The following is a 26,166-nucleotide window of genomic DNA, read 5'->3' on the forward strand; positions in this document are numbered from 1 at the left end:
GACGCAGTTCGCGGATCCCCTTTGCACATTACTGGTGGGGGGAATTTTGCCTTATGAAAAGCAGTATCGCACCTTGGAGCAAACTGGTTTTAGATTTTCCACCACCAACAGTATCATATTTCCCCAACAAACCTTTCTTTTCAATTCTCTTCATCGGAGCCCCATCCTGTTACTTCTCCTCATCAGATGGTCTCAGACAAGGTGACCCTTTGTCCCCCTCCTCTCTTGCATTGCAAAGTAAATGCTTTCCATCGCATTGGGTGAAAGCGGAGCAAAAAAGCCAAATATGCACTCCCAAGATTCAAATGAGAAGCATTCAAAACTCAAAAGGATAGTGACATTGTCAAAGGTGGATCCGATCCGAATTGGGTCCCTAGAGTAGAGACAGCCCTATAATCACCCACCCTTAACGAGGACACACTCGGGATTCCAAACAGTCCTACAAGGCTCTATATCCGCTTGAAGAAACCGGGTTTAAAACTTTCAGAAAACAAAACAGCCGATTTTAGAATGAACGGACGAGATTAGATATCGTGAATACGTACTTCATTTCATTTAATGGGATTTTCATTTTGACACCAGAGAGAGAGAGAGACTCAAGAACTTGAAATCTAGGGTTTCGAAAAGGTTTTGATCTCTCGCTTGAATATTTTCCCTAATTTATCTGTTTGATTCGAGATTTCTTGCATCGTCGCAGATCGATCCATGGAAGAACTTGCAGATCGGTTGCTGTGATCGATCTGTGGTTTTTCTTTTTGTTTTTTAGGTTTGGGAATGAGGAAGATTATTAGGGTTTATTCTTTTCTCTTTTGCTTCAAATGCCTATTAGTGAATATCGATCCATAATGTGTGAATTGATAGTTATCATCGATCTGTTCATTTTTTTTTTTTTTTTTTGGTTATTGAGATTTGAGGACCACGAACATTTTTAGGATTTGTTGAGACGTTCTTTTTACTTTGGTTTTTTCTTTTTAGGGTATTTGGATGGATCTTGTTCAGCATTTGCGGTTGTGATTCATGTTAGGAAAATGCTTATTATTATTATTAGGTTATGGATCTGTGTCTGTTGATTCGTTGAGATTCAAGGGTGATAATATTCCAATAATTTTCATTGAATTTTGTGGAACTGTATTTTTTTTTATCGAGTAATGTTTTTTTTACTTGATTCATGATTTTGTGCCCTCCCATGCATTATTGGGTTTGAAAGTATTGATTTTGGGAGTTTGCACATTGGATTTGCAGTCTGGATTATGATTTAGAATTAATTGACCTGAGAATTGGGTTTAAGATCTGATTAGTAAAATGTATGTGTTGGCATTCAAATTTATGTGGTGGGAGTAGATGTTTATGCTTGTCTGTCCTAAGAGATCCTCTCTTTGAACCTTTAATAGCTTTTGACATCTTTACGTTGTATCCATTACAAGGTTTTCTGTTCTTTGTAACATTTTCATTATCCTATGACCTGAGTTATTACAACATTGGTCTGGATTATATATGTGTAGATTGGCTTGGGTAAAATGAAACTGAATCTACTGATATTGAAAACCAATTGTAGGAATTGGCTATTTCGGTGCTTGATGTTGAAAAACAAGATATTTGGGATGGGATAGTGATGGTAGGTCATATGTGATAAATTGGCAGAGGGAAAGGAAGGGTTGGCAAACAACTATTTTTTTTTGGTGACAAGTGATCAACCAATTTCATAATAAATGATTTTTCACATTTTAATGATTTTGTGGCTAATCAAATTTCCAAGTGTAGGACCAGAAGGTATCTTTCTTAGTTTTCCTTTCATTTTCTGATTGTTATCTTCTGAAGTTGGTATTTTTCTTGTAGGTGCTAGAAGATGGCAGACACCGAGGATATTCAGCCTCTTGTTTGTGATAATGGAACGGGAATGGTCAAGGTAATATGATAGCATTTTGTTACCAAGAAGCAAAATTTCCTCTTGGGCCGTACTTCACCTGAGAGATGCGATAGCAACCATAATGCCTAAAGCTATTTTACTTCTCTGAAAATCTATAATTTTGGATAATTTGTTAAGTTGTGACCTGTTCGGGCCCAATGATTTCACTCTAATGTAACTTCTAGGTTATAATCTTAGAAGCACGAAGCGGGTGCGGGTTCGGGGGCGGAGGCGGGAGCGGGGGCGAGGAAGCGTGAGGGTCTAGAAGAATCTAAGTTTGGGAGCGCCATGGGATCGTGTATATAATATTTTCTTTATATATCTTTCAAAATAGAAGTTCATCAAAAAATAATAGTTTCTAACCATTTTCATACGTATCTTTCAAATTTTAAGTACATTTAAAAGCAGTAATTTCTAACCATCTTCATTTTCGTTCACTCGTTCCTCGTGCCTTTCGAAGATCCACAAGCCTTTATGCTTGCTCCAATGAAGTACTTTGAAGAGTTGGAGGAGCTTGATGCAAGAAAGTTGATGATGGTAGGACTTATGGAGTAATAGAGGCAGGCTGGGAGCGAAAGCAGGCTTGGAGCATCATGGGAGAGGTTCCCGTCTCTTTGGGGTCACGCTCCCTAGAAGCTCCTTCCTAAGGAGCGCCGAATCGGGGTTCCGAGGTGGGAGCGGCACCCCGAGGGAAGATTCCTGCTTCTAAGGTTATAATCGGCTAAATCATCTGATTAAAATCTTAAATTTGATTCTTCTGTTTCCAGGCTGGATTTGCTGGAGATGATGCTCCTAGGGCTGTGTTTCCTAGTATTGTGGGCCGTCCACGTCACACAGGCGTGATGGTTGGCATGGGCCAAAAAGATGCATATGTTGGTGATGAAGCTCAGTCTAAGCGTGGTAATTTTAACTCTGAAATACCCAATTGAGCATGGCATTGTGAGCAATTGGGATGACATGGAGAAGACCTGGCATCACACCTTCTACAATGAGCTGCTAGTGGCCCCAGAAGAACACCCAGTTCTCCTCACCGAGGCACCTCTCAACCCCAAGGCTAATCGTGAAAAGATGACCCAAATCATGTTTGAGACCTTCAATGCTCCTGCTATGTTTGTTGCTATCCAGGCCGTTCTCTCCCTCTATGCCAGTGGCCGTACAACCGGTAAGCAATCTCTTAATTCTAATACTACGAAAGTTATTCTGCACTGTGAAACTTGGATCCTTTACATATATAAAAAAACAATTATGTCAACCACATTTTTCTATCAGTTTCAACCTGTTTTAAACTGGGGAAAGTATTGATAAATCATGTCATTTGAAAATTGTGTTGCATGCGATTATTTTTTTTCTATATTGTAATTGATTTATGTAAAGAAAAAGATTTGTTGACTATTTTTTATACTGCATAGCAATAATTGTTCTTGCAAAGCTCAGTGATGAGAAACGCAGACAGGCGGTCAGAACTTGATGCCATGTTGAATGTCTGTAAATTTCCGTATGGAATATCTCAGAGTTCAAATTTGTTGGAATCTTCAAAAAAAATAAAAAAATTGTTCTTGCAAAGTGGGAAATTGCTTTGGTTAACATGTTCTGACATGATTTATTAATCACTCTTCATTTTCTTCATTTATTATTTGTTTATACTATGCATATATTTATATTGTACATTCTCTAATTTATATGTCATATAAATGTTGAACTTTCTACCTTCAGAATATTGACAAATGGGCATGTCAAGAGGTTAGTTTTCCATAGGTCTCTGTGGCTGAATTGTTTGATTCTGGAGACAAATTAAGTATACCTGTCCAAGTTACCCACACTATCGATATCTTGACCTCTTGGGTCTGTGACCAACATAATCTGTCTGTCATATTATCAACTCTACTATTTATAGTGTCTGAAATGTGGAATTGGCTACTTATTTAGTAACATTTTAGAGATTACCAGCGGAGGGGCCATCAAGATTTCTGTCTCTAGATTTTGACAAATGCTAAGTTTATTCTTGCCATGTATTTCTGGTTGCTAAGTGCATTCTTGCTGTGTATTTCTGGTTGTTGAACTTTTTCATGGATATAGAGCTCTTGCAATGCCAGATATGCTCACTGGGCAAGCTCTTCCCCATCTGTAATTTGCTCATTTCCCTATTAAAGTTGAATGCATATTTGTGCCTTTGTAGGTATTGTGCTGGACTCTGGGGATGGTGTCAGTCACACAGTCCCCATTTATGACGGCTATGCCCTCCCACATGCAATCCTGCGTCTCGACCTCGCAGGTCGTGATCTGACCGATGCTCTTATGAAAATCTTAACTGAGCGCGGATACTCTTTCACCACCACCGCCGAGCGCGAAATTGTAAGAGACATGAAGGAGAAGCTGGCCTACATTGCCCTTGATTATGAGCAGGAGCTGGAGACATCCAAGACTTCTTCTTCTGTGGAGAAGAGCTATGAGCTGCCTGACGGGCAGGTGATCACCATCGGGGCTGAGCGTTTCCGTTGCCCAGAGGTTCTATTCCAACCATCAATGATTGGGATGGAGGCTGCCGGCATTCATGAGACTACATACAATTCCATCATGAAGTGTGATGTGGATATTAGGAAGGATTTATATGGGAACATTGTTCTCAGTGGTGGGTCCACCATCTTCCCTGGTATTGCCGATAGAATGAGCAAGGAGATCACGGCTTTGGCGCCAAGCAGCATGAAGATCAAGGTTGTGGCTCCCCCTGAGAGGAAATACAGTGTTTGGATAGGAGGGTCCATCTTGGCATCCCTCAGCACTTTCCAGCAGGTGCTGCCTTTGTTACCCTAAAGCCTTTTTCTTTCATCTGCTAACCACTTATATATTACACCATCCTATTTGCAAATATATACAGTTTCCTTGACTAATAGATTCACCATTTACAAAATGGTGGCATAGTGCATGGCTAAGAAGCACGGGTGCTCTCTGGAGGCCTACGCACTCGTGTTGGGTGCGTATCGGGTGCGGGTGCTCTTGGGTACTCTTTGGGTGCGTACCGGGTACGTACCCAAATAGCAAACAAAACGAAAATCTGTATGTGTGTGTGTGTGTGTAATTAAAATCCTAACAACTTAGAAGTAATTTTAGATTTTGGTGAAGTAGTATATTAGATTTTGGTGATGTTACTGTTATTTGATTGTTCTCCAATTAAATTGTTTGAATTCTTTAACAAATTTTTATTTTTATAAATATATAATAAAATATAAAAATATATTATATTCAGCGTACCCCCAACGTACCCATATTCTATTTTTTTTTTAAAATCACGTATCCACGTACCTGTATCGTGTCATACCCGCACCCTGTACCCGTATCCGTGCTTCATTGGTGCTTGGTAAACAAAACATTAGAAACATTGTCTCAGTGTTCCTTGCCTAGCTATTCAAAGTACATCTGTCAAGAAAACTGATTTTTGTTCCCATACGGATTCTTCTGAGTAGACACGAAGTATCCATGTCAGATTCCAATACTTCAGGATTCTAAACTTCTCTCTCTCTCTAAAGATAACGATTTATTGAAACCAAAGAGATAGATGCAACAGTAGCATGGGGACAAGGTGTGTCCCAAGTAAAAATACATCAGAAACAAAATCAGAGTCCTAAACTCTACATTGTTTCCCCCTCTAGTTCTGTACTAAACTCTACAATCTCCACTTCTTCCTTCTCTACTCCATCATTTGCTATTGAGTCAGCCTTATCATTGGCCGAACACAGCATATGCTGAAATTTGGGATTGATTATCCATGCTATATCTCTAATTTCAGCAATTATCCCTGCTAGTTTCCAAGGGCAATTTGCTTTATTTGATGCCCACCCTAAAACATTTGCCGAGTCTTCTTCAATGATGAGGGGACGTCGTCCTTCCTTCATGCACCATTTTAAATCCCAAAGTAAAGCTTTAGCCTCAGCTACGTTTTCGTTGAATATGCCTGCAGGCCCTGAAAAAGTCATGAACCGCCTTCCATTAGAGTCTCGCAATATACCGTCAAAATTCAGTTTCAACCATCCTGCAGGTGGCGGATTCCATTTTAAGGAAATGGAAAACAATAGTTACACTTCTAGATCTCTTCTGCTACACAACTGCGACTCCGCGAGTTTAATCCATCCTAATAGTAAGTTTTTATATAGAACTAAAACTTTATATTTACTTGACCCATGTGAATTTTTATATCCATATTATTATGCAAACAATTAAAGTTTGAGAATTAATCTCGTACCCATACGGATTCTGACACTAGTACCCATACTGATGTAACTTTGGGTTTTGATCTAAAAGGGGCAGGAGATATATATATATATATATATATATATATATATATATATATATATATATATATATATATATATATATATATATATATCGATTCTCAGTTTACTTAAGTTCTCTCTCTCTCTCTCTCTCTCTCTCTCTCTCTCTCTCTCTCTCACTACCTTGAAACAATTTCACGGCGTTAATCTGACGAGAGATTTTGTATTTCTTGCAGATGTGGATTGCAAAGGCAGAGTATGATGAGTCCGGTCCATCAATCGTTCACAGGAAATGCTTCTAAATCATGCGAGGGTGAGAAGTACTCTAGTTTACATCTGGAAATCAGACTGATTGCTTTCTTTTTTTCTTTTTTTTTTTTTGGGTTCATTTATGTTGGACAATGACCTTGAATCGCCAAAAACCCCCCTACCTATTTTTTCAATTATTATTCTTCAAAAGTCATGGAACTGTGTAATCTCTGAGGGGCAGCTTATTAATACTGCTTTTGGTTTGGATTTTGTCTTTAATGGAAGTCAATAAGAATGTCTGTTACATATTGTAAATACTCTTATTGTGTTCTTCATTGGAGCATCACATAGATTCTCCTCATCCAACTGGTGGTGAAATCTGAAAGGACCCTTTTAGAATGCAGCAGTAACCAGTTAGAATTTTTGAAAGATTGGAACAAGAGGGAAGGTCATCATTATCAGCTAGACCTGACCCTTTGCCCTCAGGCATGAAGTTCTGGTATCTTGCATCATGTACTACTAAGCTCAATGAAGAGAGAAACCTGTCTCACGACTAAGAAGAGAGAAATATCTATGTGGAGGGGCAAGGTTGAGATGAGGCCAGCAAAAAGAGACAAATGAGGAAAGATAGCTTTTTCCGTCGCCGAGCAAAGGGAAAGAGGTGGAATCAGTCTGCCAACTCAGCTCAACTAAGGGCACGTTTGGCTACCATGAATTTGTTTTCCCGGAATTTTAGCTTACACAGAGGCGACGAAGGGTAGGAAACAAAAAACTGTGGCCGAAATCTGATTCATTTCCCTGGCTACCATCCACTCGGAGGAACTAACTTATTTTGAATAAAATTCCATGATTTTTTTCCCATGATAAATCTGTGTCCCCAAGTGGAGATAATGGTGAAGTAGCTAAAATATAAGGAAACAAAAATCAGGAAATTAGCGGCTCCAAGTGATAAGAATTAAGAAGTAGCTAAAAATCAGGAAACAAAAAGCTCTACTCAAAATAAGATAGATTTTTTTTTTCCTTATTTTTACCCATTTCTCATGCTCATCTGAATTGTGCCCTCTCAAATCTCTCTCCTTCTCCCAGTGCCCTACTCTCTCACCACTTTGAGACACCGATTTATCATGAAAATCGGGTGTCTCTACTCAACGGACATTTTCTTTCTTTTTTTCAAAACCAGGCAAGTTCGGTATCACCATAAAGCATTCACTGATGAAACGAGCACTTCACACCAAGGATTGTAAGTTCAAAAGTGTACACTAACACATTTGATGATCGGAATTATTTCATCTGTTAAGCTCTACCATGGATGTAGGAAGGCCCCCAAAATTCTCTACTAAGGACTATCCGAGCCTTATAATTAAGGGTGATTTCCTATGCCTGCCTTTTATTTTGTACATATTAATGGGTTAGGGTTGTTTCATTTGGAGGATTATTTGGGGATCACGGTGAAATCCATAGCAGGGATTGTTTGGATCATTGATCCAGCAGGACCCATTTGTAGTTTGTAGATTACCCATGTAAATAAAAGCCCTAGCTTGATCTTAAAGTGCAATAAATACTCTCTCTCTCTCTCTCTCTCTCCCATGCCATGAAGCACTTTAAGATACATAACATTTACTATTTAAATATGCATTAGATTCAAAAAACAAGAAGCAATCTACCATCAGGTTACAAGAGATATGTTGGGTGTACTTTTATCTTTCTCTGATCAAAATCACATGTTCTAGCAATCTAACAAAAAGACTCAAAAACATGTCAGAAAATATAAGGGATCCTAATTGAGCAGGAAAATAAAAAGAAAATCCACCTAAAGCTCTAAGCAGTGATAATTACAAGCAGGGAGTTCTCATAGTCCGGTGTTGGGATTGTTTCCTGCGAGAATGAGAGAGATCTCCAATCCTCTGCTAAACGCTTGATTGAATAAGAGACGCGTTTGGAAGGTCGATACGAAGGGTAACCAAGATAAGATGGCGATAGGAACAAAGATGAGCATTCCCATCCCAGCATCATATAGACGAGCAATTGAACGGATGGATTTCCACAATCCCATTTTCTTTATCAAAGGCTTCCAAGCAATGGCAATCTGGACCACAAAAAGTCATTTGTTAGCAAAGGAGATGGATACAAGTGATGTGCAATACAGTTAAATGGTCTTTAATGAGATCATGAAGGGAAAAGGGGTGCGTGCTATAAGCTAGAATTGATAGTTGATGATCAGTTTTCTGATCCTTGGGCCAGCACAAATGTGCTTCTATGCAAGGAAGGTCCCATCAATTGGACTGATTTTCATAAATAACAGGGAAGTAAGGCTAGAACAGACCTAGAATATATAGAAAAACTGAATAATAGAAAAATATGGGAAAAACACAAGATATTACAGGAATGGTAGTGAGAGGCCAAAAAGAACTCACAGAAAGGATTCCCCATCCAGTGGGGACAAATGCTAGAATGGACGCGAATACGTCTGGCACGGAAAGCTTCGTTACTGCAATTGCAATGGCTATACCAACTAATGCTAGCATGAATGACACCCCTTGAATAAAGCGCAACACCAGTTGGAAATTTACTGATGCCTTTTGGCTGAAGGTGAATACCTGAAAAAATCCAGAAGCAAGAAGCAAACTTCACATGCAAGAAAAGAGAGGAATGATAGAGGCAAGGACGCACTTGCATTTTGGATCCACGTCAATAAGGCCCTGTTCATTTGAGATTGTGACAACCGATTGAGAGCCCAAATGGATTATTGGACTCAAAATTACGTTGAATTTTGAGTCCAATAATCTATTTGGGGCTCACAATCAGATGGGACAATCTCAAACGAACAGGGCCTAAGTGTAATTGATTTTACTTTTTCAACTGATTTTAAAAAGTAACCAAAAAGAACGTGGAACCAATCAAGGGCCCTTTTGCAGCTCTTTATGCAAGGGCGCCCTTGCCTCTATCATTCCTCAAGAAAAGAATTCTTATTTATATAATTTTGCATTTGGTGTTGCACTTTAGTTCAAACCTTGAAAAGAATTATCAGCACAACAAGCACAATCCAGGACAGACCGTATACCTACAGTAGAAAAAAAAGTTAACTCTGCTCAAAAGAAAGTTTGTAATTATTCATAATTACGGCAACACCTCACCAACTACGGAGGTTCAATCCCAGCATACCTACCAGAGAAAAAAAAATCTCACCACTTACTTAATACAAGCATGTTAAAACCTGAGATTTATCATCTTTTCTAATATCAAGACAATTTGAATGTTATGAAACTCTTGCAAAAACCATTTCAAAAAAAAATAAAAAATAAAAAATAAATAAAAATGTAACTCTTGCATTAAGGATAAAAGTGATGCTCCCATTCAAAAAAAAAAAAAAAAAACAAAAAGGAAAAAAGTTATGCTCCTCGCAAATTTAGACCTTCTGTTGGATGTCATGGTGTATTTGAATTGATATAGTATAGAAGTGTACAATGAGAAAAGGGAAGTCATGATGTTTCCTTTTCAAAATAAAATAAAATAATAAGGGATGAGAGTTCCAGGCTTGTCGCACAAAGTTTACTCCTATACAATTTAGAGACATGGGCGTTTTGTGTAGAAATGGATGACGTTAGACCTTGAGTTTGAAGCAATTTCAAATTTTGAGCAAAAAGACAATAATAGACCAACAGGAAAACTAAAAGAGAATGAAAAATGAAGAGATCTATGTTCAATGAAAAAACATATAGGTTGTATCTGCCACCCAATCAGTTATATCCTGAATTCACATCCGAATGAAAAACAGACATAAGAGTTCACTTGACATTTACATGGTTTATCGAAAGATAAAGTTCAAAAGAAACAATATGGCTGAGAGATTATTAGAAAATAGTTTCTACCGTCAATGATGTGTCTGTTCCAGTTGCATGCAACTTGTACACAATGCCATACTGGAAAATAAAAAATCTTAAGCTCAGGATGGTCTCAAATATTCGCCCCCTCAGCGTACGGATATGTGCCTGTACATATAAAGCATCATGAATGAAAAATGAACTGATAAGAAAATCTTTAAATTAAATCTATCCGGTTCATTAAAAAAAAAAAAACGCAAATGTGTATGTGATACATTTTTTTATTTTATTGAAATTGTACTATAAAAATTGAGATAGACAAGTGAGATAATACACCACCTTGATTAACCAAAGAAAAAGAAAACCAAAATACCATATGTGCGGCATGAGTTGGGTGACACGACACTTGATGAATGTGTCATCATAAGACAACCAAGTGGGTCTAGGCCCCATGTCAAATGGAGATCTTATTCACAAAATTGAGGCATGCAAAGACTCAATAATTTGGAAACATCTTAAAAAGATGACAAGATTCATGGAGCCGATCATCTTACAAGTGGCAATGGGTCCTTGCTGCGAGAGACCATTTTCTTCAAGGAAAATGATGAGTACAGAGTTCAAGGAGTTTTTATTTTGAATCTCATTCAACTCTTTGGCTTTCAAAAATCATTGGACTCAGATTGTGTCTCCGCACATATCGTTTATCTTAAAAAAATCAATTAGAGCAAGGGACCGCATTCCATTTCCCAAAAAAAAAAAAAAACACCTCAAGGGGTCGCATCTGGTTAGGTCAAATAATTATGGTGAATTCAGCAGAAAAATATTCTATACTCCTCCATCAAAGCAAAATATGATGGTGAATTCCTTTATAACATCCGACTTCCCAACTAATCCAGCCTAAAACATGATGACAATCTTACTACTGGCATGAACTTTTTTTTTTTGAATGATGTTGTGCTCCTCTCTAAGGCAATGTGGTGCTTAATAGACAATTGTATGGGCACTCTTGCAGAGGAGAAAGCACCTTGACATAGTGTAGTGGAGAAAAAACGAAATATTTGCCTAGGGATCCATCTTTGACTATCCTATACAAATTAATGACCTGCCCAAATTAACATGCTACGCACACCCACCCACACACCCATACATACACAAACAGACACTATTGTCTCCTCTCACCCTCATAATTTCAACACTATCAATTATTTATACTAGTAAGGGAACTAATATCCACATAACCTTGTTTTGATAATGGGACTACTCTATTTTACACATTTCTGATCGAATGTTGATTAACCTTTTGGGAACTCTAACTGCCAATTAGAAAAATTTCTATGGAAGAAAGGAGTGCCATTGATAAAACAAGGGTGTGTTGACATTATTTATCTAATAGTAATTGCAAATTCCATACATATACTACAAGAGCATTTTAAACAGAGATCCGAAGGATCTTATCCCTTACTTTATTGCATAAAGAAGGATGTTACATCCTATGTATTAAAGTGAGCCTGCTTCTCTCTAGACACCAGTACCAAAGTACTTGTTCTTGTAGTACACCCTATAATTCTTAACGCGAAGATTCACACATGCAAAATTCAGTTTGGCCATTTTCTAAGATGACAATTGCCAAGGTATCCACTATGTCATTGAGTAATGCAAATTCACCGTGGTCGATTCTCAACATGACTCATATTTATTATTTTTATGTACATGATATGTATCAATTCTTTTATAGTAGGGTTTAGTTCTTTCTTTAACCGCACAATGTAACCTATACTAACTTGATTATAACCTCATTCTAGTTTTCTCTGTGCTTTTAAAGCGCTGTTCAAATTGTAGTACTTCTTGGATGAGGTTCACATGAAGCAAATATTTACAGATTTTTTAATGCCAACACAAATATTTATGCATCATTTGTAAGTAGAATTAGCTATAATTTGATTAATATTCATCTAAGTGTAAGCATTATCATGCAAAGATATACCGCAGCCTTTGTGTAATAATGGAAAAAAAATGTCCACTGTTACACATGCAAAGATCTAGAAGTGGAAGAAATACCAGTTCCTCATCCCACCATGCTTCCCAGCTTTCCTCTCCCTTAACTCCAATTCCGCCCCGGTAGAGGAGCCAATTTGTCCACTCCTTGAAGTCCTCTACTGACCTGAAATGTCCACAACATTTAAGCCAGAACTCTCTTAAATAACAAAACAAAAAGAGGAACCGGTGGGTACTCACTTCTGCCACTCAAATCCAGATGGATTGAACACATAGGGAGCAAACAGCCAAGACAGTGCCATAAACCAACTACTAACAGTAACGAGAATGTACGATAATGCCCCACCTTCACCATATCCATATGCGAGGAAAACCACCAACAAAAGAACAACTTCCAATCTACACATTTTAATGCTAAATCAATTAAAAATAGAACTAAATTTTGATCCATGTACTAACTGGACTATGGTCAGAGATTACAAACCCTTTTACAAAATGACTACGGGAGTAAAGCCTGTAGTTCTCCGAAAATTTTATATGACGGACAACAAATCCCCGTCCGGTTGCTTGATACTGAATACATGATCAGGTAAAAACAATGGAAGTAATCAATTTAAATGAGAAGAAATGATAGAAAGACACAGCAGGGAGAATTATAAGCACTTGCCCTTGCACCGCCGTGGAGAATTGTCCGACCAAAGTAATGAGTCCTTGTCCCAAGAGAAAATGTGAAAAACACAGTACAAAGCTGTAGCTGCATTGTGACAAAACTGACAACGGCCTGCAGAAGGAATCGATGGATGAGTTGATATAAAGAGAACATTAGAAATTGTAAAATGTTTTTGAGGTATTCTAAACTGAAGGGCGCCCTTGCAGAAATGGGGTGAAAGGGCGTCCCCATTGGCTGAAAGGATCAAAAGCTCAAAGTCAAAGTGCATTAAATGCATAATCGCCCCTTTCAGCCGATGGGGGCTCCCTTTCACCCCATTTCTGCAAGCGCGCCCATCAGTTTAGAATACCTCAAGGTTTTTATGCAAAAATTACTTCTACAGAGGTAATAATGCCATGCATGAAAGAGATGAAAGACGATCGACACTAATGGGCATTCCCATGTTAAGCCATTTAAGTCCAATATACAGTTATAAAAGTCCCATAGAGACTGCCAAATCACCCTTGCATGCTAGATGCAATCAACAATATGCAGGGAACTCTATACACTGAGCACATGCTTTCGAAAGAGCCCAAGATATTGTAAAATCCTAAAAAAGACGGGGGGTCATTCGATATGGAACTATAATATGCAAAACATGTTCATTTCAAATCTAACCGGTCATAGGAGACAAGCCATATATCTGCTTAGAAGAATATAAATTATATAAAATATGTATAACTTTGTGTATGCTTGTAAAAATAGTGTTCTTGAACATGGTTACTAGAAGCTCGATAGTAGGATCAAAAGCATGCTTGCACGGACAGTTGTTTAGGAAGCTAAATTATTATCACTCCCAAACTTCAGCAAAAGTGAGCTTCCTCTTAATTAAAAGAGCACTTTCTATTTAGGTGATTAATTTTTTCTAAAGCAGTGTTTTATCCTTTTAGATATGCCAAAGGATCTATATAAAACTAAAACTAAAAAAAAATAAAAAAAATAAAAAAAATAAAAATTTCAAATACAACTTAAGTGAAGTTTTCTTCAAAGGGTAATCTTGAAATACAACTTAATAAGATATCTATACAATTAAAAAGTCAAAATTGTAAAACTATAAATCCCTAAAACGTAACCCTAATCAATCATGAACCCAACTAACCTACATCCACCTTGCCTACTTGACCTACTATGACTTGGCTCTTCCTATATGCTCTCTTTCATTTCCAATGACATTTCATTTTCACTTTCCCATGGTGTTTCCTCTTTTGCCTTCCTAATCGATCCCTTATTGCTTCATATTTCACTTTTTAAGAGCCCTTGCTTCCCGCATCACTTCTCAGATTAGCTTCCTGCTCTTGCAACAATGTTCTTGGTACACAAATTTCAATTTAAGCATACATATAATGTACATTTTTTTTTATGGTTTTGTCTCTTAGGATGGAGGATGAAGAAATAATAATAATGAGTCCTATTGCCGTCTTAACGTCTACTTGCTAAAAAAACATGCCAGCATGAATCAATATGAAGTGATATTTTTGATAAAAAACCTGAAATTAAAATCATGCAAAAGATGAATTTTGTGGCTTATGAAATTAAAAAAAAAAAAATACTTACACATTTTATGAATTCTAGATCAGGTACTAAAGAGCAATGATGCACCCTAATAGTCTTTAAAGTTTAAACATAATAAAATTTTACTGTGAAATCATAACAATATGTGAAAAACCATAGGTCTTTTTCTTTATCCCACATCCTCAGGTACAGAGCCTTTAAGCAATGAACTGAGTTACTGAGACATAGTAAATAGTCAAAGCTATACCTTTAGAAATCCCTGTTCCAAGATGAAACCCAAAACCATTGGAACTGCCGTAAAGACACCAATTTGGAAGAGAAATTGTGTGTTGAGGGCAGCATTAAGGGCAGTGTTCTGCAATATATCAGCTGTACTCTGGATAGATTCACCAACTCCTGATAATGCCTACAATAAGGAATATGTGTTGCAGTGTCAACATGATACGCAGAAATAAGCTAACCAGAAAAATAACTCAGATGATCACTCACAACTCCCATTCAGAGTGTTGTCGCAATAACCCGGGTTGTGGTAAAAGCACATGAAATAAAGGAAAAACAAAAAATACAGTAGTACGAGACTGAACAAAATATTACTCCCCCAACACAAGAAATGTTGCTCGTGTCGATAAATTTTTCCTTGATGAATAAACCCACACATTTTTTTTTGAAAATTGACAATTTATTAATCTTCAAATAAGTAGGACGGGACAAGTTGTCCCTTCCCAATTACAAAGAATGGATCAAAGATCCAGGATGAACCCAAATCATGTAAGAGTTACAAAGAGGATACATCCAACATTTCATCCCAGAGAACACCAGCTTTTGCCAGGTTATCGGCTGCCTCATTTGCCGACCACCTCCGGTGCCCAATCTTGAGATCCAGAGCTCTTATTAAATCCAGGATTTTCGCTAATAGATCTTGGAATTTCTACGGGCCATTCGAATGCCTAGATGCCCATGCAACTGCATTTGTCGAGTCACCCTCCACAATTAGAGGTCGCTGATTGTTCTCATATGCCCATCGCAGACCAAAAAGCAGGGCCCTAAATTCAGCCTCATTTGCATCACATATCCCCACCGGACCTGAGAACGACATAATTATAGCTTCTTTATCGTCCCTTATCAGCCCTCCTATTCCTGCCTTCCCAGGCTGCCTATTGAGCTCCCATCAGAATTAAGCTTCAGCCATCCTAGCTATCCTGCCGGTGGTGCCTTCCATTTCGGTTGTGGTTTGGTCCGAATTGTTTTATCCCAAATTATGGACCACCAATTCGTTATAAGATCGTCCACTCCATAGGGGATTTTCTTTTTCACCTTAGCCCAAGTGATGATTTCCACCTTTATATCGGTCACCAACCTACCAGATGTCTTAATTTTGCCCTCGAAGATGCGCGCACCTATTGTGTTCCTTCCGGGTATTCTAGACTATAGCATAAGGAAAGGTACACCACAACAATCTACCTGTTTAATATGGTCTCTCTCCTTCGAAACAATGTAAACACCCTTTCCAATGTTGTGAATATTCTAATCCTTCTACTTGAAACGTCGAAGCCAAGGCTGGAGATGAGAGGGAGCACGGAAGAGTAGACAACAATTTAATTTTCAAGTGTTACAGGGTTGGGAGCAGACTAGGGAGCAGGTTCTGGTTTGTAAATATACCTTCTTGTTCCCTTCAATGAATGATACCTAGATAAGCTGCCCTGACTTCTGCTTCACTCGAATCACATATGCCAATAGGACCAGAATAGGCCCACAAAACCGAGCCTAAAAAATCTCTACAAAGACCCCCAATAACTATAGGTCCCAGATTTCCCAGGCAAGACCCATCAAAATTAAGCTTGATAATGCCTGCAGGTGGGGCTTCCCAAAGCTGGACAATTCAAGCTCTTCTCTTACCTTCTTTGCAAACTATCTGCCAACCCTCCCACAGGCCAAACGCCAAAACGAATCTAAACAACGGGAGACTTCTTGCCCCCAATATAGATAATGCTATAATTTTAACATAGAGCCGATATGAAGATTTAGCCACCCCATCAAACACCCTAGAGTTCCTTTCTTTCCAAATAACCCACCAAGTAGCCAAAAGACAAATCTTCCATAATACCTTCACTTTCTTTTTCCAAGGAACCAACTCCCAGCTCTTGACCAACTCGGGAATAGATTTTGAGAACACCCAGTCAATTCCAAATCGCCCCAAATCTCTCTCGATACCCTGCAATGAATGAATAAATGATCTATTGACTCCCTATCCTCCAGGCATAGGGGACAATGATCCACTAGCCACATACCCCTTTTTTCTTAGGAATTCATTTGTTTGAATACGCCCACAACTCCCACAATTCACGGCCCAAATAAAAAAACTTACCTTGGGAGGGCAGTGATTATATATATATATATATATATATATATATATATATATATATATATATATATATATATATATATATATATATGAGAAAAGTGTTCCTGCGCTGCAGCGTAGGGAGCTTATCTGTGCTTTAGTGGTTTATAAAGCATTCCATTGGTTCGTATAGCGGGTCCCCCTTTGAAACGTATAGCAGGTCCACAAGAAAGGAACCAATGGGATGCTTTATAAACCACTAAAGGGCAGATAAGCTCCCTGCGCTGCAGCACAGGGCCAAGAACGCTTTTCACACACACACACACACACACATATATATATATATAAGGGATTTTAGACTGAAGGGTGTCCTTGCAAAAATAAGGTGAAAGAGTGCCCCCATTGGCTACACTTCCTCATCTTGCATTTAATGATGTCTAGAAAGTCAAATGGGATGGTGACGTGTAGCCAATAAGGGCGCCCTTTCACCCCATTTTTACAAGGGCGCCCTTCAGTCTAGAATCCCCACCCCCCTATATATATATATAATTTTTTTTAGGATCAGTACTTACAACCCTAATCACAGGGGAGTGCCTAAGCTTTGGGAAGCCGCCTAGGATCCTAGGCAAGTAACTACCCTGAATTCACCTCAACAGCCTTTGCCTAGGCATTTGTACCAGTCCCTAGGTGCCTGAGAACACTAGATATATGTAAATGCAACTATAGTTGCACATGTTAAACATAATGCCCTATGAAGCACGGGTACGCGGTGCGGGTACGACACGACAAGGGTACGTGATTTTCCTAAAAAAACGGGTGCGGGTACGTTCGGGTACGTTGAATAAAATAATATATTTTAATATTTTATTATATATTTATGAAAATTAAAAATAATAATTGGAGAGCAATCAAATAACAGTAACATCACCAAAATGAAAAGTTCTAATATTACTCTTCATTTCACAAGTGATTAAGTTCAATATTTCATAACATGAGGCATCAATACATCATTCATTAGAAAGTCTGTCGCCAGTGTGTTGACCAGTGCCTGACAAGATGAATAATTTTTAGAGACCAAATTATGAGATTTTTTTATACCAGACTTTTGGGATTTAAAAATGTTTGGACATGATAGATTTTATGAATTTTTAAAATTTGAAAAATACCTCACTGTTTGGAAGTTAAGAAAGTTAAAATTTTGACCCGACCATTTTTCTTCTTATTCTGTACTAGAACATGAGAGTTGACTTTTTTTCCTTTTAGATTTGGGTCTTGAAATTATTTCCGTTATTTACATGTAAATCTTAAGTAAATGGACAATAAAGACATTTACTTAAATTGTTTACATGTAAATACTAAGTACAGGAAGGGTTTACAAATCAGATAAGAGAAGCATGACGTGTTGGGTAAGAGTGGGTGCGCACCCCCAACGCACCCGACACGCACCCAGTAAAAAAAAAAGGCTTCTTATTTTTTTATTTATGGGGGTGCGTACCCAGGACGTACCTAGGGTGTACCCGAACGTACCCGCACCCCATACATGTCGGGTACGGGTAGAGTACTCGTGCTTCGTAGATAATGCCCATTGTCTCAAAAGCCTCTAAAATATCACAACAAAACCTGAAAAACTTGAGGCCTATGTTGCACGGATTCTTTGCCCCCCTATGTTGAATCCATGTCGACACGTCCTCGTATCCGAATCGGACATGGATTCACATGGGACACCCCCGAATTCTTGTCGTAGCCATGTCCCGCACAAATCCTATTTTTTTCGGGTGAATCCGATTCTTCTTTGTCTCTTTTGAAATGTATTTTCCCTTTAAACGTATTTTCTTCTCAACTTTTTTTATATGAAAGCACAACCCGTACTCTTTTAACAAAAACCCTAGCACCTCGACCCTCGAACATGACCCCCTTCCTCCTTCAACTCTCTTAATACAAAACTAACCTCAACCCTCTACTCTCAAATTTTTCATGAATATATATATATATATATATATATATATATATATATATATATATATGAGTTAAGTGAAGCTACACCCAAACAATGTGAGGCCCACTGTATTTTAAGCTGTCGGTGTAGCTAAGTTAGCTACACGTATGTGTAGCTACACTTTTCTCTCTCTCTCTCTCTCTCTCTCTCTATATATATATATATATATATATATATATATATATATATATATATATATATATATATATATATATATATGAGGAAACTGTTGGTGAGCTTAAGGTCACCAAACTTATCGTGAGCTAGCTTGCCCAATCACATGGGTCCCACATTTTGGGGAGCGATCCAAACCATTCATTTGCAAGGCCTTATCATAGATAGGGGGTGTACCAAAAATCAGCTCCATAGGATCATCCTAACCCCTCCATTTGTGGAGGACAAAAATGGGGCAGATTTGTGTCTGTCCATTTTTGTCTTCCACAAATGGAGGGGTTAGGATGATCCTATGGAGCTGATTTTTGGTACACCCCCCATCTATGTAAGGGACTTTCAAATGAATGGTTTGGATCATCCTAACAAAGTGGGCCCCCATGTGATTGGGCAAGCTAGCTCACGATAAGTTTGGTGAGCTTAACAGTTTCCTCATATATATACATATATATATATATATATATATATAAATTTTAAATTTTGAAAATTTTATTTTATTTAAAAATTACCGAATCCGAATCCTAGTTTTGGGGGTTTACCGAATCCGACACCTCAAATCCGTGTCGGATCCCGACACGCGAATCCGAATTTCATGCAACACTGCTTGAGGCTAATGACCTATTTACATACTATAACAGCCACGTGAAAATATGAATACAGAACCCTCTGAAACAATATAGAACCCTCAAGGAAGAAATAAATTTTCATAGATACCCCCTCAATTGAAAAATGGAACTCTCTGAAACAAAATCCTGTAATAATTGGAATATAGATCTAAAAGATGTAAAAAAGTTGTGAATTATGGAGGAAATTCCCATGAAAATTTCGAAATTATAAAGATTAAAATGATTTGAACGCCAGTAAGAGAGAAGCATTATTTCAAAGCACCATATCTTAAAGAAGCACATAATAAGCATAAAAGTGATTGAAGCAAAATCTGAAGATTTCAGAATATGAAAAACCAACTCACCAAATATGTCTTCCCATAAAGGAAAATGTATACAGTCAGCACTGTCAGCTGCATGGACAAAAATGGAAAAGATTAATAGTGGTTTATAGGAAGCAAACAAGAAAGTTAAGTGTCATAAATGCCGCTTGGTACTTGCGGGATGGAGTAATTAGCTAGATTGCAAAAGAAACAAAGAATTGGCCGCACATATCTCCTTCTAGTTACACCGATTTCGAGCGGAGAATTCTAGTTAATAACTCTTGCTTAAATTGGTAGAAGAACATGCAATTTTGTTTCTTATATACTGATGTTAATTTGGACCAAAATATCTCTTATAGTGTCTGCACAATTTTTTGGGAATACGTAGGTCCACCTTTGCCATTGTCTAGCATGTTTGTTTTTTAATGGCAAACTATGATTTAAATAACTGTTGATTTTTTTTTAAAATTTCATGTATAATTTATTATTATTATTATTATTATCGTATAATGGTAATCTATAACCACATGTACTTATGTGGGCGCAAGGGAAGAGCTGGACGTCATGCAATGAAATTAAGGTGGTGTTTGGATGTACTCCAAATTGAAATTTGAGAGCACATCCAAATGCACCCTAAGATTGCTCAAGGTCTAAATTTATATATACTAAGGGGCCGTTTGGGTACATGGATTTTAGAATCCAGGTTTTTAGTTTGAAAACAGTGTAAAAGATGGTTCACGATCAAGCTGATGCCACTGTCCTGGCAGCGTTTCTTGGATTTTAAGTGATAAATCAGGTTTTAAAAATCTCTCCTGCATCCTAAGATTTCTAAAACCTGAAAATATGGGAGGATCTGCTACTCTCTTGCTGATGGAAAGAAGGGTGAGAAGTAAAAAACGACGGCTGGTCCGCTTCTTCTCTTGTCTCTTTAGCTATAATTTTGAAGAAATCTCGGATTCTAAAATTCGCGTATCCAAACGGCCCCAAGTAGTTGAAACAGAAATATTCAAAACACTGAAGTTCTACTTGCTAAAAGTCGAATAATTAGTGGTCTCTAAAACAATATTGGTGTTTCAGAACTATTAAGGTCAATTTCCTTTTTATAGGCTTCAAACTAGCCATGATTAATATATAGAATTCATCACTTCCAGGCATTAACATAAAATAATGACTGCCACTTCAATGAAATCCTGATACAATTCCTATTTACAAATCAACTTCAGACATGAAAGTCATATTGTAGCCATTGCATTCAGAGTATGAATTACTACTAGTTGGAGCGAACAAGCAAAGCCAACTGGGGCTTACAGCAGCAATTGCACAAACCTATGTCTGTCATGCAATGTAATGGTAACCATGGTTTTAAATTTCGTCCCAGACCGAATTTAAAACCAAAATCGAAACTCAAATTTAAATTTTTTCAGCCGAAATTATAAGATTTTCACCAAAATTTCAAACCTTGACAGCAACATACCATAGTATAAAACAAAAACTGAAACTCAAATTTTAAATTTTCGGCCAAAATTATAAGATTTTCACCGAAATTTCAAACCTTGACAGTAACATACCATAGTACAGAAGTAGTATCCAACAGTAGTGAAGTAGAATGATAGCATGCGGAAAAAGTCAAATAGCTGCCCAAGTCTGTAAACATCCCTACTTAGAACTTGTTCACCATTTCCACCTGCTACTTTTCCCTCAAACAATGCAATCTGATTCAGCCCAACATCTCTTCCTTTGCCAACCTGTTAATAATAAAATAAGTAATATTCTGACGATGCAGACACATCAAGTAAAAAAAAAAAGTGTGCATTTGAAACGACCAATTACTCCAAAAGCTTAAGCTGTTGGAGATGGCATAATTTAATCTTTTATACTTTAACACTCTCCCTAATGTGCCCTCTTTTTAGGGTTGGCCTACACGTGGCAAATGTGGCCCTAGGGGTGTCAATGGATCCAGACGGTCCAATGGATCCTCCGAATCCGAACATTTATGAACAGGATCTAAACATATCAATAGGATCCATGGGCCTATTTTGGATCATCAATTGTGGGATCCGAAAATTTTCAGATTGGATATGGGCTTGCAACAAATATCCATTGGATAGTCACGATCCGAACTGTTTTACCAAATTACCCTCCAAATTTTCATAATGTTTATAATTCTTTGAAGGGTATTTTCGCCAAAACCTCTAATTAATGAAGTGGAGTGAGATTTCATGACTCAAAAGCGACTTCTTGCCTCTCGTGTTTTAGGGTTTTTTTTTTGCTTTTGCTGTGAGATTTCAAGAAGAGAAAGGAGAGGAGGAGAAGAAATTTCGAGCTCCTCCTCTGGCTACCGATCCCCTCCACCATCTCCCCCCATACGCCACTTCCACCATATCTTCTAAGTCCCGGCCGCCGCTCCATAATCACCTCAAAATCGCAGCACCATCATTATACGTTCATTATGCTAGTCTATTGAACATATATGCTGTCATGAATATACTATTGGTTCATCATTTTGTTATTACTGAATGTTATTGTTATACATCATATTCTTTGATAATAGTTATACATTATATTTGTGTATGTAATTTAGATTAATTTTATTGTTTACAAGCATTATTTTACTCATAGATTAAACATAATTTTTTTTAAATTTATTTGAAGAAAATGCATATAGACACACTAAGAGTGAATTGGCATTCTAGCTCTTTTTAAAACAAATAATTGTGTACTTAGCTTAGTGGGACATAATAGGACACTCCGATGGACGGTCCGAATTGAAATGGATCGTGATCGTGACATGGAAAGTAGGATCCGAAGAACAATCCGAATCCGATCCGACCGATAAAGAATTTGAATGGATTGTGACTGTGACATAGGTGGATCCGTTGACACCCCTATGTGGCCCCTCTTTTGGGTTGGCCATTAAATGTGGATTTTTAGTTTCAAGTAGTTTTGAAACAGGACCTTTGCTCTGATACCATGTTAGACAACCAATTACTCCAAAAGCTTAAGCTGGTGGAGATGGTGTTATTTAATCTTTTATACTTCAACAGTGTATTACCTGAATGTATTCATGATGAGTAACATTACCCTGGCGTAGAGTTGAATTGAAACCTGCAAATTATAAAATAAAATATTAGACAGTACAAAATAGTTTATTCCATTTCCCTTTAAAATTTTCCGCGAAGTTAATACATTTAGTGCTTGAAATTCAAAAGTAAACAACTAATGAGATCTAAATGCGAAAGAAAAGCCACAAAAATAAGGAACCTACATTCACCTTAGGGAGAACATTAAACACCAAAGAAGAAACAAATTAAGGCTTACAAGTGCCACAGCAGAAAGAAATAAAAGCATATGACTTGATAGCAGATTAAACATACATGATCCAATCCCAACAATATTAAATATAAAATTTATAATCCTGTCGTTAATTGCTTCTCAGATACTGCACAACAAATAGGTTTTCAACAAACGACATGCAGAGTTGATTGGTCAGTTAAAATGAGCCTTTATCCCAACACAAATTACTAGAACAGGTTAATCCCCTGAAAAGGTATTATAATTGATGGCGATCATGACCCACCAAAAAAGGAGCATCCGAAATGTAAAATAGTAGTCTTTTAGCCACAAAAACTAGGAGTTTTAGTTGTTTCGCAACTTTCTACTTATTTTTGTTATTGGTGTTATTAGTTAGATGTGTTGACTTTGTTAAGCTTTAGTTGCTATTAGTTGAATAGCCTATAATAGAAGGCTATTTTTTGTTGTGCAATGAAACATTTCCTTACCTCTCTTCTTGGCATAGGGTTTGACATCCCTAGGTTTTGTGTGTGTTCATGCATTCATTTCTCTTCTGCTAGGCGCTGCATCATTTGGTATCTTAGCACTCGTTTTCCATGGGATTTCATGATCAGCTGGAACATGATGGTAGGAGGTTGTAGACATTGGCAAGTCGTAAATGTAATAATGTTATACTATATCAATATGTGTTTTTTTGAGAAATATTATATCAATGTGCTATATATATATATATATATGAGAAAAGTGTAGCTACACATACGTGTAGCTAACTTAGCTACACCGACGGCTTAAAATACAGTGGGCCCCACATTGTTTGGGTGATGCTAACCATTCATTTGATGGGCCCTCACATAGAGAGGGTGTGCCCAAAAAATCAGCTCCATAAGATCATCCCAACCCTACGATTTGTGGAGGCAAAAATGGACGTGTAAAAACCTTCACAAATCTGTCCATTTTTGCCTCCACAGTTTGAAGGGTTGGGATCATCCAATGGAGCTGATTTTTTGGGCACACCCTATCAATGTGAGGGCCTATTAAATGAATGGTTTGGATCACCCAAACAATGTGGGCCCACTGTATTTTAAGCTGTCGGTGTAGCTAAGTTAGCTACACGTATGTGTAGCTTCACTTAACTCTCTCTCTCTCTCTCTCTCTCTCTCTATATATATATATATATATATATATAGAGAGAGAGAGAGAGAGAGAGAGAGAGAGAGAGAGAGAGAAGGGTTTCTGTGCTCGAGCGCAGATAAGCTTATCTGCGCTCGAGCACAGAAACAGGGGGGCCTACATTTTGGGTGGGATCCAAAGCATTCATTTGATGGGCCCTTTCATGGATAGGGTGTCCACCAAAAATCAGCTCCGGTGTCCATTTGTGGGCCCAAAAAATGGACAAATAGTGGACAAACAGTATCTGTCCATTTTTAGCCCCACAAATGGACACCCTGTGGTGATCCAATGGAGCTGATTTTTGGTAAGGCACCCCATCCATGACGGGGCCTTCCAAATGAATGCTTAGGATCACCCCCCCAAAAAATTGGGATGGAGTACAAGGGGGGATGAGACTCAAAACACGAAAGAATGAGAGGTAGAAAAGATTTAAACCATAAAGAAAGGGTTAGAAAACTAGAAAGAAACCGACAATGGATAAAGATGTAGAAAAGAAAAGATTTATGGATTTAGAACAAAAGAAAGAACAAGAAAGAGATTTATGGATGGAGAAAAGGAAACAAAAGAATATACAAGAGGGGACTTTTGTGTTTTTTTTTGTTTGGAAAAATGGTGGATTTACAAATGGTGAAGGGGGGTTTGGGTTTAGGGGTTCACAAGATGGAGGTTAGGGTTTGAGGGTTATGGAGTTAGGATTTAGAGAGGAGAAACCCAAAAAATGAGGAGGGAGTCTCGTCTCGTCTCATCGCGTCTTCAGATGGTGGGGGTGTCTCGTCTCGCGTCTAGTCTCGTCGCGTCTTCAGGATACTATGTTGATGAGAACGAGATGGAGAGATGGAGTGGAAATGACTCTTCTTTCCTTTTTCTTTCCCCTAGGATCTTTGCTCTGATACCGTGTTAGAAATGGGGATAAGGAAGAGACGGAGAAGAAGAACCGTGCGGGAGAAGATGGTGAGATTCTCCAGTAAGGAGCTCTCCCATGTAATGATGTATATATAGAGCCCAAAATAGGGCAGCATTATACAAAGACTACAATACCCTCACTTATACACGTAATGACCAAAATGACCTTACACTCTTCGACAGGAACAATTAAAAATTTGACGGAAAAGGTTAAGGAAAAAAATTACATCATGGGAAAAGATGAAAGAATTGAGGAAAAAAATTCAACCTACAAAATTGAGGAAAAAATTTCTACCTACAAATTATCTTCAGGATTGCTACTTGAAGACACAAACCAAACGGCAATCTTTCATATCGCCGACCAACTTGGGATGGCAAAAATTTTGATCAGTGGAAAAATGTGAATATGGTGGATTTTCTTGATAGCCAACTAACATCTTCGATAAGAGAATCTGAAAGCTCATTGGAACAAGGCCAAGTTCTAGCCTACCAACACCATTAGGTAACAAGATCATAAAGTACTTCACGTGTTTGGTGTACCTACGCCTATTAAGGGACAAATTTAAGGAGGAGCTGGAAGATGAAGTGGACATGTCACATTGAGGAGAAGAACTAATTTTATTTTCTATTGAATTGAAATGAAAAGTTTAAAGGAAAATTCAAGGCTGATAAGTTCTTCAGTATGCTCAGTTGACGCAACCTCATGAGATATGCAAAGTCTTTACTCGAACTTTTTGAAGATAGTTATTTATCGCGAAATGTAGAATACATGCCGACTTCAAAGAAGATGGGTGGTTTTGGGAACGTTTTCCTACCTCTCTTCTTGGCTTAGTGTTTGACATCTCTACACTTATCTTTTGGGATTGTTCTTGTGTTCACTTCTCTCTTCCACTATGTGATACACCA

At 37.8% G+C, this 26,166-nt stretch overlaps 1 protein-coding gene and 1 pseudogene across 3 annotated transcripts in view; one reads left to right on the forward strand and one right to left on the reverse strand.

Moving 5' to 3' along the window:
- The first annotated feature begins 223 nt into the window (after positions 1-223).
- LOC143855231 (actin-like) lies at positions 224-6,740 on the forward strand (annotated as a pseudogene). Its single transcript, XR_013237743.1, has 5 exons — positions 224-627; positions 1,837-1,906; positions 2,674-3,068; positions 4,083-4,696; positions 6,411-6,740. The product of XR_013237743.1 is annotated as an actin-like (transcript).
- Positions 6,741-8,030: 1,290 nt separating this feature from the next.
- GSL10 (glucan synthase-like 10) overlaps positions 8,031-26,166 on the reverse strand; it is a 140,585-nt gene continuing 122,449 nt past the window's right edge. For both annotated transcript variants that reach the window (XM_077365464.1, XM_077365466.1), the window contains exons 41-52: positions 22,949-23,001; positions 21,465-21,641; positions 19,939-19,986; positions 14,708-14,866; positions 12,907-13,020; positions 12,724-12,812; positions 12,480-12,638; positions 12,303-12,405; positions 10,293-10,412; positions 9,434-9,484; positions 8,838-9,020; positions 8,031-8,509 (exon numbers count right to left, since the gene is read on the reverse strand). In XM_077365464.1, the coding sequence (XP_077221579.1) occupies positions 8,273-8,509; positions 8,838-9,020; positions 9,434-9,484; positions 10,293-10,412; positions 12,303-12,405; positions 12,480-12,638; positions 12,724-12,812; positions 12,907-13,020; positions 14,708-14,866; positions 19,939-19,986; positions 21,465-21,641; positions 22,949-23,001 (1,493 nt within the window). In that variant the 3' untranslated portion in view covers positions 8,031-8,272. The remainder of the gene's footprint in view (positions 8,510-8,837; positions 9,021-9,433; positions 9,485-10,292; positions 10,413-12,302; positions 12,406-12,479; positions 12,639-12,723; positions 12,813-12,906; positions 13,021-14,707; positions 14,867-19,938; positions 19,987-21,464; positions 21,642-22,948; positions 23,002-26,166) is intronic.

The sequence above is a fragment of the Tasmannia lanceolata genome, unplaced genomic scaffold, assembly GCF_043159265.1.
Source record: "Tasmannia lanceolata isolate RefF3 unplaced genomic scaffold, GAP_Taslan_0.1 ptg000020l, whole genome shotgun sequence".
NCBI classification, from domain to species: Eukaryota; Viridiplantae; Streptophyta; class Magnoliopsida; order Canellales; family Winteraceae; genus Tasmannia; species Tasmannia lanceolata.